Source organism: Entelurus aequoreus, linkage group LG25 (assembly GCF_033978785.1).
Source record: "Entelurus aequoreus isolate RoL-2023_Sb linkage group LG25, RoL_Eaeq_v1.1, whole genome shotgun sequence".
Lineage (NCBI taxonomy): Eukaryota > Metazoa > Chordata > Actinopteri > Syngnathiformes > Syngnathidae > Entelurus > Entelurus aequoreus.
The window spans coordinates 41,851,234-41,866,298 of NC_084755.1; the positions used below are offsets into that span (position 1 = coordinate 41,851,234).

Genomic DNA, 15,065 nt, shown 5'->3' on the forward strand with positions numbered 1-15,065 from the left:
CCTATTTAATAGTATTATTAGTAGTTCTATAATTGTTAGTAGTATGAGTATATGTAGTAATAGTATTATCATTTAGTATTAGTATAATGAGGATTATTAGTATTATAAGAAATATTACACACGTTTAACAGTATTATTTTAATGATTAGTAGTAGTAATATTCGAAGTATTACGCACATTGTTTAATAGTATTATTATAATGACTATTAGAAGTATTACACACAGTGTTTAATAGTATTATCATGAATAGTAGTAGTATTATTAGAAGTATTACACACTGTGTTTACTAGTATTATTATAATGAATAGTATTATTATTATTAGAAGTATTACACATGTTGTTTAATAGTAATATTATGATTAGTAGTAGTATTAAGGAAGTGTAGCTAGTGTGGGCAAACAGGAAGTGGACAAAGAGTAAACAGGAAGTGGACAAAGAGCAAACAGGAAATGGACAAAGAGCAAACAGGAAGTGGACAAAGAGCAATCAGAAAGTGGACAAAGACAAACAGGAAGTGGACAAAGGCAAAGAGGAAGTGGACAAAGGCAAACAGGAAGTAGACAATGACAAACAGGAAGTGGACAAAGGCAAACAGGAAGTGGACAAAGGCAAACAGGAAGTGGACAATGACAAACAGGAAGTGGACAAAGAGCAAAGAGGAAATGGACAAAGGCAAACAGGAAGTGGACAAAGAGCAAAGAGGAAATGGGCAAAGGCAAACAGGAAGTGGAGACAGAGCAAACAGGAAGTGGAGACAGAGCAACACTGAACAATCCTTCTTTATTTCTTCATATTTGTGTAATATTTCCTCTGAAACAAAATGTCGGACACACTTATAAAAGACAGCTTCTGCATAGAGTTGTCGTCTTAAAGATCCAGGGGTCAAAGATGGGGGGTACTGGCACGTCACAGGAACTAAACAGCCAACAGCAGAACGAGAGGGGGGCGGGGCTGTCGCGAATGGTGGGCGTGTCTTAAGTGTGGGCGGGGACAGATGGCTTTACGTTACACTAGGCACACAAACACAAAAGAAACGGACACAAGTTGCGTTTCCTGGCAAAGTCGAAGAGGCTGTCCCCTATTGGTCAACGTCGGGTGGGCGGAGCTCTCGTGTCGTGTGGGTGGAGCTCCTGCATCTGGCCGCCTCGCCTCCGGTATTGCACGCTTTGTCAAGGCCGGCCTGTGGGAGGTGGAAGGGGCGGGGCCAGGAGATGGCGGGAAGCACTTTGACCAGAGCAGCCAGTGGGCGGAGCCTCACTTCCGGGGCGGAGAGGACAGCATCAAGAGGGCGTCGACTTTGTCAGGAAGATAAACATGCAGGTGGTCTTTTTCTCCTATTTACAATAATTACATCATCGCTATAGCGACAAGTCTTTCCTATTGGCCACGTGCCCCCCCCAGACTCCTCCCACGCAATACTGACTCCCAAGTTGTCACGGCAACCATTTGGGAAATCGTTTCAGGAAGACAGAGAGCTTCGTCGTCGGGACTACAAAGATGGAGGAGCGCGTGCTAACGGCTAACGGCGGCTAATGGCGGCTCGCTGGTCTCCGGCGACTCACTTCGCTTTGGTTTGCGTGGCCAACGTGAAAAGTGACTTGTGTCGCGGCGAGGGCGGGCGGGCGGGCGGGGGGGGCGGGGCGTCGTGTGAAAAGAAGCGGGAACTAGCGTGCTAACGGAGTAAAGTGCGCAACATGGCGGCAGGTCAGGAGGCGGGGAAACATCTTCATGCAAACTCCACGACGCGTCGCATGCCAAATATCGGGACACGCGGGGGGGGGCGGGGCTTATCCTCGCCGTCGTCTCGCCTAAAAACGTCAACACAGAAAAAGACAGGAATACTGGGACACGCCCCCTGCCTTCATGCCGCCATGTCTGCGTCTGCGGGGGGGACGACGACGTCATCGCTTTGACCACGGCGACGTGGCCGGGATGGGCGGGGAGGCGGGGACAAGCGCACGTTTAGTTTCAACACAACACGACTTTGGTGGACGCCAAATGAAAAGGAAACGCTCTTTTTTTGTCACACGTCACGACACGACATCTAACGACTACACAACACGCACTACTTCAACGAGCCCACTTCCTGTTCGCGTCCGAGCCGCCACGCCGGATGTCAGCGGGACTCGCCAGCTTCCCGGCCGCAGTTATTGCTTGAACGGCGAGTGCGGCGGATGAACCCTCCCGTGGCAGAACGTAAGCTAACACACCACATGCAATGTTTGCTGGGGGAGGCTGCTCCACATCACATGACTCGAGGAGGGGGAGGAGCTCCCAGTGGGACACCACGTCACATGACTCTAGGAGGGGGAGGAGCCTCTCCCGATTGGTAGCACCTGTGTCACCGAGACGACCACAAACACACTCGGCCAAAACGAGGGCTCAGGCGAACTCGACAGGAAGTCACAGAAACGGCGGCAGCACAAAACCACAAAACTCAACATGGCCGCGGCACTCGGGTGGGCGGGGCTAAAGTCAACTTGACGAGTCGCGCTTGTGTCTTAACTGCATAGATTGACTCTCGGTGGAGTTCCCACCCCCCCCCCGCCCCCTGACTCCGCCCCTGCTGGCGGTCAAAGGTCACGTGAGAGTGAGCGACCAATGAGGGGCGGGGTCAGGGCAAGGTCGGACCCGCCCTCCTAACGTGGGCAGGTGGGGGTGGGGCTCTTTCTGCAGGACGGCGTCCGGACACGCTCTCCTAGAAGCGAGCGGGCGCTCGTCCCGCAGAAGCCCCGCCCAGCGGCACTCGCCGTCGCCGTCCTCCCGAAAAAGCAAAGTTAAAGAAGACAGAAAGAAAAAAGCGTGCGTAGCTTCTAGGTTTACATCGATGCGTTTGCCGGAACCTTCCGTTTACACGGCGGTGCGTTTGAGGGGGTTTGATTTGTGGGAATGTTGGACCTCGGCCCACCCCAAGTGTGTCCCGTTTGCTGATTGGTTTTCTTCTTGCATTGGTGGTTCAAGTTTTTGGGCTTTTTCTTCCTCCGGCTGGCGGTCGTCACGGCGACAGGAAGCTCAGAAGCCCAGCGTCCCGCCGATGGTCGACGCCAAGACCACGCCCAGGATGACGCAGCAGATGATGATCATGATCTTCTTCTGCGGGACAAACACAGGAAGCACAGCGGTCACACGCCGGAAGGATCTAGAGGAACCCAGTGGGACCCAGAAAGATCCAGAGGGACCCGGCGGGACCTAGGGCGACCCACAATGATCCATAAGGACCCGGAAGGATCTCGAGGAACCCAGTGGAACCCAGACGGATGCAGAGAGACCCAGGAACCATAGGGACCCGGCGGTACCCATAAGGATCTAGAGGAACCCAGTGGGACCCAGAAGTGAAGTGAAGTGAAGTGAATTACATTTATATAGCGCTTTTTCTCAAGTGACTCAAAGCGCTTTACATTGTGAAACCCAATATCTAAGTTACATTTTAAACCAGTGCGGGTGGCACTGGGAGCAGGTGGGTAAAGTGTCTTGCCCAAGGACACAACGGCAGTGACTAGGATGGCGGAAGCGGGGATCGAACCTGCAACCCTCAAGTTGCTGGCACGGCCGCTCTGCCAACCGAGCTATACCGTCTAGCTGGCTATACCAGAAGGATCCAGAGGGACCCATAAGGATCGAGAGGAACCCAGTGGGTCCCAGAAGGATCGAGAGGGACCTAGAAGGAACCATAGGGACCCAAAAGGATCTAGAGGAACCCAGTGGGACCCAGAAGGATCCAGAGGGAACTATAAGGACCCAGAAAGACCCATAGGGACCCATAAGGATCTAGAGGAACCCAGTGGGACCCAGAAGGATCCAGAGGGACCCAGAAGGAGCCATAGGGACCCAGAAGGATCCAGAGGACCCAGCGGGACCCATAGGGACCCAGAAGGAACCACAGGGACCCAGATGAATCTATGGGAACCCAGTAAGACCCGGAAGGATCCAGAGGGACCCAAAATCTAGAGGGACCCAGTGGTACCCAGAAGGATCCAGGGGAACCCGGAGGGACCCAGGAGGACCCAGAAGAACACAGAAGTATGCAGAAAGACCCATAGGTGCTTGAAACCTGGCTGGATGCGGTGAAAAAATGGCGGCTATTTTCGTGCTAAAAAGGTTGAAGTTGCTAACATAAGCAGACAGCAAATGACTACTTCTTGTGATAGCATGCTAGCTACGTCATCGGTTGAGATGTGATAGCATGCTAGCTACGTCATCGGTTGAGATGTGATAGCATGCTAGCTACGTCATCGGTTGAGATGTGATAGCATGCTAGCTACGTCATCGGTTGAGATGTGATAGCATGCTAGCTATGTCATCGGTTGAGATGTGATAGCATGCTAGCAAAGTCATTGGTTGAGATGTGATAGCATGCTAGCTACGTCATTGGTTGAGATGTGATAGCATGCTAGCTAAGTCATTGGTTGAGATGTGATAGCATGCTAGCTAAGGCATTGGTTGAGATGTGATAGCATGCTAGCTATGTCATTGGTTGAGATGTGATAGCATGCTAGCTAAGTCATTGGTTGAGATGTGATAGCATGCTAGCTACGTCATTGGTTGAGATGTGATAGCATGCTAGCTACGTCATTGGTTGAGATGTGATAGCATGCTAGCTACGTCATTGGTTGAGATGTGATAGCATGCTAGCAAAGTCATTGGTTGAGATGTGATAGCATGCTAGCTACGTCATTGGTTGAGATGTGATAGCATGCTAGCTACGTCATTAGTCCTTGCTCCTGTTTACCTTGCGGGCTTGGCTCTGGTACTTGACGGCCTTCTTGGTGTCGGACACGGCTCGCTCCACGTAGTCCACCGAGTGTTCCACGTTGTACTCGATTCTGTCAATCATTTCGCCCTGCAAAGGTGGCGCACATGAGCGGGTGGACTGGGCCAATCAGAACTCTGGGTGTGCGTACCTGACTCTCCACCAGCATGGCCATGTCCACAAACATGTCGTGGAGTTCGCGGATGCTGTTCTCCAACTTGATGATCTCCGTGTGTCGAGTCTCGATCTCGTTCAAAGCCTGCTTGGTCATCTGGGAGTCCATCTTGATCTGGGGGGGCGGGGCAGTTCAGCCTTGTTAGGGTCTTGTCTGTCGGACTGGACGCGGGCCTTAAACCTTCTATGTCTAGATGTGACTGATCTAAGACTAGATGTGACTGATCTAAGTCTAAGACTAGGTCTGACCAATCTAAGTCTAAGACCAGGTCTGACCAATCTAAGTCTAAGACTAGATGTGACAGATCTAAGTCTAAGACTAGGTCTGACCAATCTAAGTCTAAGACCAGGTCTGACCAATCTAAGTCTAAGACTAGATGTGACAGATCTAAGTCTAAGACTAGGTCTGACCAATCTAAGTCTAAGACTAGATGTGACAGATCTACGTCTAAGACTAGATGTGACCAATCTAAGTCTAAGACTAGATGTGACCAATCTAAGTCTAAGACTAGTTGTGACCAATCTAAGACTAAGACTAGATGTGACCAATCTAAGTCTAAGACTAGATGTGACCAATCTAAGTCTAAGACTAGATGTGACCGATCTAAGTCTAAGACTAGATCTGACCAATCTAAGTCTAAGTCAATCTAAGTCTGTAGTCCATGGACAGGTAAGACAATTACCTTATTTGCTAGTCTGCACCTGTAGTCCATGGACAGGTAAGACAATTACATTATTTGCTAGTCATTGACAAGTCATTGGTCATCTGTCATTGACAAGTCATTGACAAGTCATTGGTCATCTGTCATTGACAAGTCATTGACAAGTCATTGGTCATCTGTCATTGACAAGTCATTGGTAATTTGTCATTGACAAGTCATTGACAAGTCATTGGTCATCTGTCATTGACAAGTCATTGCTAATTTGTCATTGACAAGTCATTGACAAGTCATTGGTCATCTGTCATTGACAAGTCATTGACAAGTCATTGGTCACCTGTCATTGACAAGTCATTGGTAATTTGTCATTGACAAGTCATTGGTAATTTGTCATTGACAAGTCATTGACAAGTCATTGACAAGTCATTGGTCATCTGTCATTGACAAGTCATTGGTAATTTGTCATTGACAAGTCATTGACAAGTCATTGACAAGTCATTGGTCATCTGTCATTGACAAGTCATTGACAAGTCATTGACAAGTCATTGGTCATCTGTCATTGACAAGTCATTGACAAGTCATTGACAAGTCATTGACAAGTCATTGACAAGTCATTGGTCATCTGTCATTGACAAGTCATTGGTAATTTGTCATTGACAAGTCATTGACAAGTCATTGACAAGTCATTGACAAGTCATTGGTCATCTGTCATTGACAAGTCATTGACAAGTCATTGGTCATCTGTCATTGACAAGTCATTGGTCATCTGTCATTGACAAGTCATTGGTAATTTGTCATTGACAAGTCATTGACAAGTCATTGACAAGTCATTGACAAGTCATTGGTCATCTGTCATTGACAAGTCATTGACAAGTCATTGACAAGTCATTGGTCATCTGTCATTGACAAGTCATTGACAAGTCATTGGTAATTTGTCATTGACAAGTCATTGACAAGTCATTGGTAATTTGTCATTGACAAGTCATTGACAAGTCATTGGTCATCTGTCATTGACAAGTCATTGACAAGTCATTGACAAGTCATTGGTCATCTGTCATTGACAAGTCATTGACAAGTCATTGGTCATCTGTCATTGACAAGTCATTGACAAGTCATTGACAAGTCATTGACAAGTCATTGGTCATCTGTCATTGACAAGTCATTGGTAATTTGTCATTGACAAGTCATTGACAAGTCATTGACAAGTCATTGACAAGTCATTGACAAGTCATTGGTCATCTGTCATTGACAAGTCATTGGTCATCTGTCATTGACAAGTCATTGGTAATTTGTCATTGACAAGTCATTGACAAGTCATTGACAAGTCATTGACAAGTCATTGGTCATCTGTCATTGACAAGTCATTGACAAGTCATTGACAAGTCATTGACAAGTCATTGGTCATCTGTCATTGACAAGTCATTGACAAGTCATTGGTAATTTGTCATTGACAAGTCATTGACAAGTCATTGGTAATTTGTCATTGACAAGTCATTGACAAGTCATTGGTCATCTGTCATTGACAAGTCATTGACAAGTCATTGACAAGTCATTGGTCATCTGTCATTGACAAGTCATTGACAAGTCATTGGTCATCTGTCATTGACAAGTCATTGACAAGTCATTGACAAGTCATTGGTCATCTGTCATTGACAAGTCATTTATAGTCCCTGACAAGTCATTCATTATTGACAAGTGATTTAGAAGTCAATAGTCACTGACATGTGATTGGCATATCATTTATGATTGATTGGTAATTGACAAGTCATTAGTTATTGACAAGTCATTGATTATTGATAGGTCATTGACAAGTCATTGATTAGTGATAGGTCATTGACAAGTCATTGGTTATTGACAAATGATTGATTATTGATTGGTTATTGACAAGTCATTGGTCATTGACAAGTCATTGATTATTAATAGGTCATTGACAAGTCATTGGTTATTGACAAATCATTGATTATCGACAAGTCATTGGTTATTGATTGGTCATTGACAAGACATTGGGTATTGATTGGTCATTGACAAGTCATTGGGTATTGATTGGTCATTGACAAGTCATTGGGTATTGATTGGTCATTGACAAGTCATTGGGTATTGATTGGTCATTGGTTATTGATTGGTCATTGACAAGTCATTGGGTATTGATTGGTCATTGGTTATTGATTGGTCATTGACAAGTCATTGGGTATTGATTGGTCATTGGTTATTGATTGGTCATTGACAAGTCATTGGGTATTGATTGGTCATTGGTTATTGATTGGTCATTGACAAGTCATTGGGTATTGATTGGTCATTGGTTATTGATTGGTCATTGACAAGTCTGTATGAAGTCAGTGATTGCGTAATCGTCACTGGTGACCTTTGACCTGAAACTTACCAGAAGTGTTAAGCAATGTTTTCTCTGCGCTCCATTGGCTGAAGGCGCTGTGTGACATCATAGGGGGGCGTGGCTTCAACCAGAAATCGTCAGCCCAGTGTGCACCAGGTCACGTGACCCTCCAGTCATGTGACCCTCCAGTCACATGACCTGGTCTAAGGGAGCTTTTTAAATGAAGGGGGCGGGTCAATCTGAGGTTGCCCCTTCAAATTAAAAGCTGGCGCGGCATCCTACCCTCTGGCGTCACGTGACACGGGCCGTATTCACTTGATGTGTCAGCGCACCCACGGCCAAGGTGAGCCAGCTCAGGTGCGGTGCTTACATCATCCGTGAAGATGGCCAGCTTGCCACTCTCCAACATGTCCTCCAGCTCCTCGTTGGTGGTCGTCCTTCCGGCTGCACACACACGCACACACACACACACACACACACGCACACACACGCACGCACGCACACACACACACACACACACACACACACACACACACACACACACACACACACACACACACACACACACACACACAGGGTTAGCACACGCAGGCATCACGTTGTGTGTGTTCTTGTATTTATACCCTTCTGGAGACATGAAGAAGGAAAAGTATCTTCCATATGAGGAGGTGTGACATAAATAACACTGCGTGTAACCTCTAAAGGCCTAGTGGCCACATGCGTGGACAGCACCTTTGGACGCTTTTTTACAAAATGGTGTACACTACTGAATTGGGGTCTTATGACATATGGACACTTCTACTGCCATCTGGTGGTGTCAGAAGATTTGTAGTTTTTATCCTAATTAGGGTCCAATAAGCCCAAATAGCAAAGAGAAATAAAAATAGCATGTAAACAAACAGCTTGGGCCTTAAGAGGTTAATAGACAATTAGTGGTGACATCATCTAAATGAGGGTGCTCCCCAAAAGTAAGGATTTTGCAAATTGGTTTTAAAAGTGCTCCCCCTCTGGTCAACATATGTAATAACAAGTGAGTGTAAAAATGTAAAGTGCTCCCCCTCTGGTCAACATATGTAATAACTAGTGAGTGTAAAAATGTAAAGTGCTCCCCCTCTGGTCAACATATGTAATAACTAGTGAGTGTAAAAATGTAAAGTGCTCCCCCTCTGGTCAACATATGTAATAACAAGTGAGTGTAAAAATGTAAAGTGCTCCCCCTCTGGCCAACATATGTAATAACAAGTGAGTGTAAAAATGTAAAGTGCTCCCCCTCTGGCCAACAGATGTAATAACAAGTGAGTGTAAAAATGTGAAGTGCTCCCCCTCTGGTCAACATATGTAATAACAATATGAGTGTAAAAATGTAAAGTGCTCCCCCTCTGGTCAACATATGTAATAACAAGTGAGTGTAAAAATGTAAAGTGCTCCACCTCTGGTCAACATATGTAATAACAAGTGAGTGTAAAAATGTAAAGTGCTCCCCCTCTGGTCAACATATGTAATAACGAGTGAGTGTAAAAATGTGAAGTGCTCCCCCTCTGGCTAACATATGTAATAACGAGTGTGTGTAAAAAATTGAAATGCGCCCCCTTTGGCCAAAAATAAATAATACATTTTTTTTTATAAATGTGTATATAGACATATAAATTCTGACTTATCACAATATTGCCAATTTTTTTGTTGTTCTTGTAAAACTGTGAATTATTTTTAGTAAAATTATGACTTTTGTCATAATTTTGATTTTTGTAATATTGCCAAAATGTTTAAGTTTTCTTATAAAATTGTGACTTTTGGTCAAGTAAAATTCCAACTCCTTTCATAAAATTGTCAAAATGTTAAGCTTATCTTGTAAAATTGCGACTATCCATCCATCCATCTTCTTCCGCTTATCCGAGGTCGGGTCGCGGGGGCAGCAGCCTAAGCAGGGAAGCCCAGACTTCCCTCTCCCCAGCCACTTGGTCCAGCTCCTCCCGGGGGATCCCGAGGCGTTCCCAGGCCAGCCAGGATACATAGTCTTCCCAACGTGTCCTGGGTCTTCCCCGTGGCCTCCTACCGGTCGGACGTGCCCTAAACACCTCCCTAGGGAGGCGTTCGGGTGGCATCCTGACCAGATGCCCGAACCACCTCATCTGGCTGCTCTCCATGTGGAGGAGCAGCGGCTTTACTTTGAGCTCCTCCCAGCTTCTCATCCTATCTCTAAGGGAGAGACCCGCCACCCGGCGGAGGAAACTCATTTGGGCCGCTTGTACCCGTGATCTTGTCCTTTCAGTCATAACCCAAAGCTCATGACCATAGGTGAGGATGGGAACGTAGATCGACCGATAAATTGAGAGCTTTGCCTTCCGGCTCAGCTCCTTCTTCACCACAACGGATCGATACAGCGTCCGCATTACTGAAGACGCCGCACCGATCCGCCTGTCGATCTCACCATCCACTCTTCCCTCACTCGTGAACAAGACTCAGAGGTACTTGAACTCCTCCACTTGGGGCAGGGTCTCCTCCCCAACCTGGAGATGGTACTCCACCCTTTTCCGGGCTCGAACCATGGACTCGGACTTGGAGGTGCTGATTCTCATCCCAGTCGCTTCACACTCGGCTGCAAACCGATCCAGTGAGAGCTGAAGATCCTGGCCAGATGAAGCCATCAGGACCACATCATCTGCAAAAAGCAGAGACCTAATCCTGCAGCCACCAAACCAGATCCCCTCAACGCCCTGACTGTGCCTAGAAATTCTGTCCAAAAAAGTTATGAACAGAATCTGTGACAAAGGGCAGCCTTGGCGGAGTCCAACCCTCACTGGAAACGTGTCCGATGCAGACCAAGCTCTGGCACTGATCATACAGGGAGTGGACCGCCACAATCAGACAGTCCGATACCCCATACTCTCTGAGCACTCCCCACAGGACTTCCCAAGGGACACGGTCCAATGCCTTCTCCAAGTCCACAAAGCACATGTAGACTGGTTGGGCAAACTCCCATGCACCCTCAAGGACCCTGCCCAGAGTATAGAGCTGGTCCACAGTTCCACGACCAGGACGAAAAACACACTGTTCCTCCTGAATCCAAGGTTCAACTATCCGGCGTAGCCTCCTCTCCAGTACACCTGAATAGACCTTACCGGGAAGGCTGAGGAGTGTGATCCTACGATAGTTGGAACACACCCTCCGGTTCCCCTTCTTAAAGAGAGGAACCACCACCCAGGTCTGCCAATCCAGAGGTACCGCCCCCGATGTCCACGCGATGATGCAGAGTCTTGTCAACCAAGACAGCCCCACAGCATCCAGAGCCTTAAGGAACTCCGGGCGGATCTCATCCACCCCTGGGGCCTTGCCACCGAGGAGCTTTTTAACTACCTCAGCAACCTCAGCCCCAGAAATTGTAGAGTCCACCACAGAGTCCCCAAGCACTGCTTCCTCATAGGAAGACGTGTTGGTGGGATTGAGGAGGTCTTCGAAGTATTCCCTCCACCGATCCACAACATCCGCAGTCGAGGTCAGCAGAACACCATCCTCACCATACACGGTGTTGACAGTGCACTGCTTCCCCTTCCTGAGGCGGGGTATAGTGGTCCAGAATCGCTTCGAAACCGTCCGGAAGTTGTTTTCCATGCGTTCCCCCATGTCCGAGTTTTTGCCTCCACGACCGCTGAAGCCGCACACCGCTTGGCCTGTCGGTACCTGTTTGCTGCCTCCGGAGTCCTATGAGCCACAATAACTCGATAGGACTCCTTCTTCAGCTTGACGGCATCCTTCACCGCCGCCGGTGTCCACCAACGTGTTCTAGGATTACCGCCACGACAGGCACCAACCACATTGCGGCCACAGCTCCAATCAGCCGCCTCGACAATAGAGGTGCGGAACATGGTCCACTCGGACTCAATGTCCAGCACCTCCCTCGTGACATGTTCAAAGTTCTTCCGGAGGTGGGAATTGAAAGTCTCTCTGACAGGAGACTCTGCCAGACGTTCCCAGCAGACCCTCACAATGCGTTCGGGCCTGCCAGGTCTGTCCGGCATCCTCCCCCACCATCACAGCCAACTCACCACCAGGTGGTGATCGGTAGAAAGCTCCGCCCCTCTCTTCACCCGAGTGTCCAACACATGAGGCCGCAAATCCGATGACACAACTACAAAGTCGATCATGGAACTGCGGCCTAGGGTGTCCTGGTGCCAAGTGCACATATGGACACCCTTATGTTTGAACATGGTGTTCGTTATGGACAATCTGTGACGGGCACAAAAGTCCAATAACAAAACACCACTCTGGTTCAGATCCGGACGGCCATTCTTGCCAATCACGCCTCTCCAGGTTTCACTGTCGCTGCCAACATGAGCGTTGAAGTCCCCCAGTAGAACGAGGGAATCGCCCGGGGGAGCAACTCTCCAGTACTCCCTCCAGTGTGTCCAAAAAGGGTGGGTACTCTGAGCTGCCGTTTGGTGCGTAAGCACAAACAACAGTCAGGACCCGTCCCCCCACCCGAAGGCGGAGGGAAGCTACCCTCTCGTCCATCGGGTTGAACTCCGACATGCAGGCTCTGAGTCGGGGGGCAACAAGAATTGACACCCCAGCCCGTCGCCTCTCACTGCCCGCAATGTCAGAGTGGAAGAGAGTCCAATCGTTTTGTTGTTGTTGTAAAACTGTGAATTTGTTTGAGCAAAATGATGACATTTGTCATCATTTGATGACATTTGACATGATGACATTTGTCATCATTTTGCCAAGTCAAAAAGTTCCGATTATTATAATATTGCCAAAATGTTAAAGGCCTACTGAAAGCCACTACTAGCGACCACGCAGTCTGATAGTTTATATATCAATGATGAAATCTTAACATTGCAACACATGCCAATACGGCCGGGTTAACTTATAAAGTGACATTTTACATTTCCCGCTAAACTTCCGCTTGAAAAACTCCTTTGGATATGATTTATGCACGTGACGTCACAAAAGCAACGGAAGTGGTTGGACCCCATCGGACCCGATAGAAAAGCCTCTTGTTTTCTTTGACAAAATTCCACAGTATTCTGGACATCTGTGTTGGTGAATCTTTTGCAATTTGTTTAATGAACAATGGAGGCTGCAAAGAAGAACGTTGTAGGTGGGATGGATCGGTGTATTAGCGGCTAAGTACAATACTGTAATATCTGTGATATTTGCATTAGTGAATTTTTTTTTTAAGGGTTTGGGGAGCGTGCATGCGCGAGTGAGTTGGCGGAGAACTTGAGTGTGTGTGAGCGTGACTTTTGGCTAACAGCAGCTCGTGTATGTGTGTGCGTTACTTTTTGAACTACAACCAGTTACCGCTTGTTAATAAAGCGATTGAGCAATTTGTTTAATGGACACTGGAGACTGCAAAGAAGAACGTTGGAGCCGGTGGAGCGGCGGACTACAGCAACACCAACACCAGGAGGTTGTGTTGTGTTTTGAGCAGGATAGCAGACGCACTACGGTGAGTACAGCTTTGGCTTCCAAACATTTGATCGATTGCCCGTACGTGCGTGTCGATATGTGCATGTCACGTACGTAACTTTGGGGAAATATATGTTTCTTGCCGACTCTGATGGCGGCCGGGGTGTCGTCAAAAGCGTACAACGCCCGCCGCCGCATCTAAGTTAGCTACGCAGCTAGGTTAGCTTCTGTTTTTTTAGCTTCGCCAAGCTGAATATTATTAATTGTGTATTTACATGTTCATGGTTTAATAGTATTATTGATCTTCTGTCTATCCATCCAGTCAGGGTTTTTTTTAAATTTATTTTCTATCTGCATTTGAGACTGATGCTATCACGTTGGCTACGTGGCTAGGTTAGCTTCTATTTTTTTTAGCTTTGCCAAGCTGAATATTATTAATCGTGTATTTACATGTTCATGGTTTAATAGTATTAATGATCTTCTGTCTATCCATCCAGTCAGGGTTTTTTTTAAAATTTAGTTTCTATCTGCATTTGAGACTGCTGCTATCACGTTGGCTACGTGGCTAGGTTAGCTTCTATTTTTTTAGCTTCGAAAAGCTGAATATTATTAATCGTGTATTTACATGTTCATGGTTTAATAGTATTTTTGATATTCTGTCTATCCATCCAGTCAGGGTTTTTTTAAATTTAGTTTCTATCTGCATTTGAGACTGCTATGCTATCACGTTGGCTACGTAGCTAGGTTAGCTTCTATTTTTTTTAGCTTCGTAAAGCTGAATATTATTAATCGTGTATTTACATGTTCAGTCACTGTGAATGTCCATTTCGCGTGCTCGACTCTCATTTTCAAGAGGATATAGTATCTGAGGTGGTTTAAAATACAAATCCGTGATCTACAATAGAAAAAGGAGAGTGTGGAATCCAATGAGCCAGCTTGTACCTAAGTTACGCTCAGAGCGAAAAAAGATACGTCCATCACTGTCTCTCAAGTCATTCACTGTAACGTTCCTCATCTACGAATCTTTCATCCTCGCTCAAATTAATGGGGTAATCATCACTTTCTGGGTCTGAATCTCTCTCGCTCCATTGTAAACAACGGGGAATTGTGAGCAGCACTACCGCTTGTGACGTCACGCTACTTCCGCTACAGGCAAGGCTTTTTTTATCAGCGAGCAAAAGTTGCGAACTTTATCGTCGATGTTCTCTACTAAATCCTTTCAGCAAAAATATGGCAATATCGCGAAATGATCAAGTATGACACATAGAATGGATCTGCTATTCCCGTTTAAATAAAAAAAAATCATTTCAGTAGGCCTTTAAAGTTTTCTTATAAAATTGTGACTTTTGTCAAGTAAAATTACGACTCTTTTCATAAAATTGCCAACATTTTAGGCTTTTCTTGTAAAATTGCGACTGTTTATTGAGTAAAATTCCAACTTTTATCATAATATTGCAGAAATTATTTTTCTTGTGAAATTCCAACTCACTTTTCACAGCAATCTTTTTTATATGTGCATAGTATGTATATATTATTCATGTTGTAAATACTCTTCTTTATATGTGCATAGTATGTATATATTATTCATGTTGTAAATACTCTTCTTTATATGTGCATAGTATGTATATATTATTCATGTTGTAAATACTCTTCTTTATATGTGCATAGTATGTATATATTATTCATGTTGTAAATACACTTCTTTATATGTGCATAGTATGTATATATTATTCATGTTGTA

General features: G+C 46.1%; 1 protein-coding gene across 1 annotated transcript in view; it reads right to left on the bottom strand.

The window, feature by feature from the left end:
* Positions 1–761: 761 nt before the first annotated feature.
* The window catches only part of stx1b (syntaxin 1B), a 44,945-nt gene continuing 30,641 nt past the window's right edge, over positions 762–15,065 (bottom strand). The window contains exons 7-10 of the mRNA XM_062036758.1: positions 8,286–8,359; positions 4,902–5,039; positions 4,730–4,840; positions 762–3,093 (exon numbers count right to left, since the gene is read on the bottom strand). Coding sequence (XP_061892742.1) covers positions 3,013–3,093; positions 4,730–4,840; positions 4,902–5,039; positions 8,286–8,359 — 404 coding nt within the window. The 3' untranslated portion in view covers positions 762–3,012. The remainder of the gene's footprint in view (positions 3,094–4,729; positions 4,841–4,901; positions 5,040–8,285; positions 8,360–15,065) is intronic.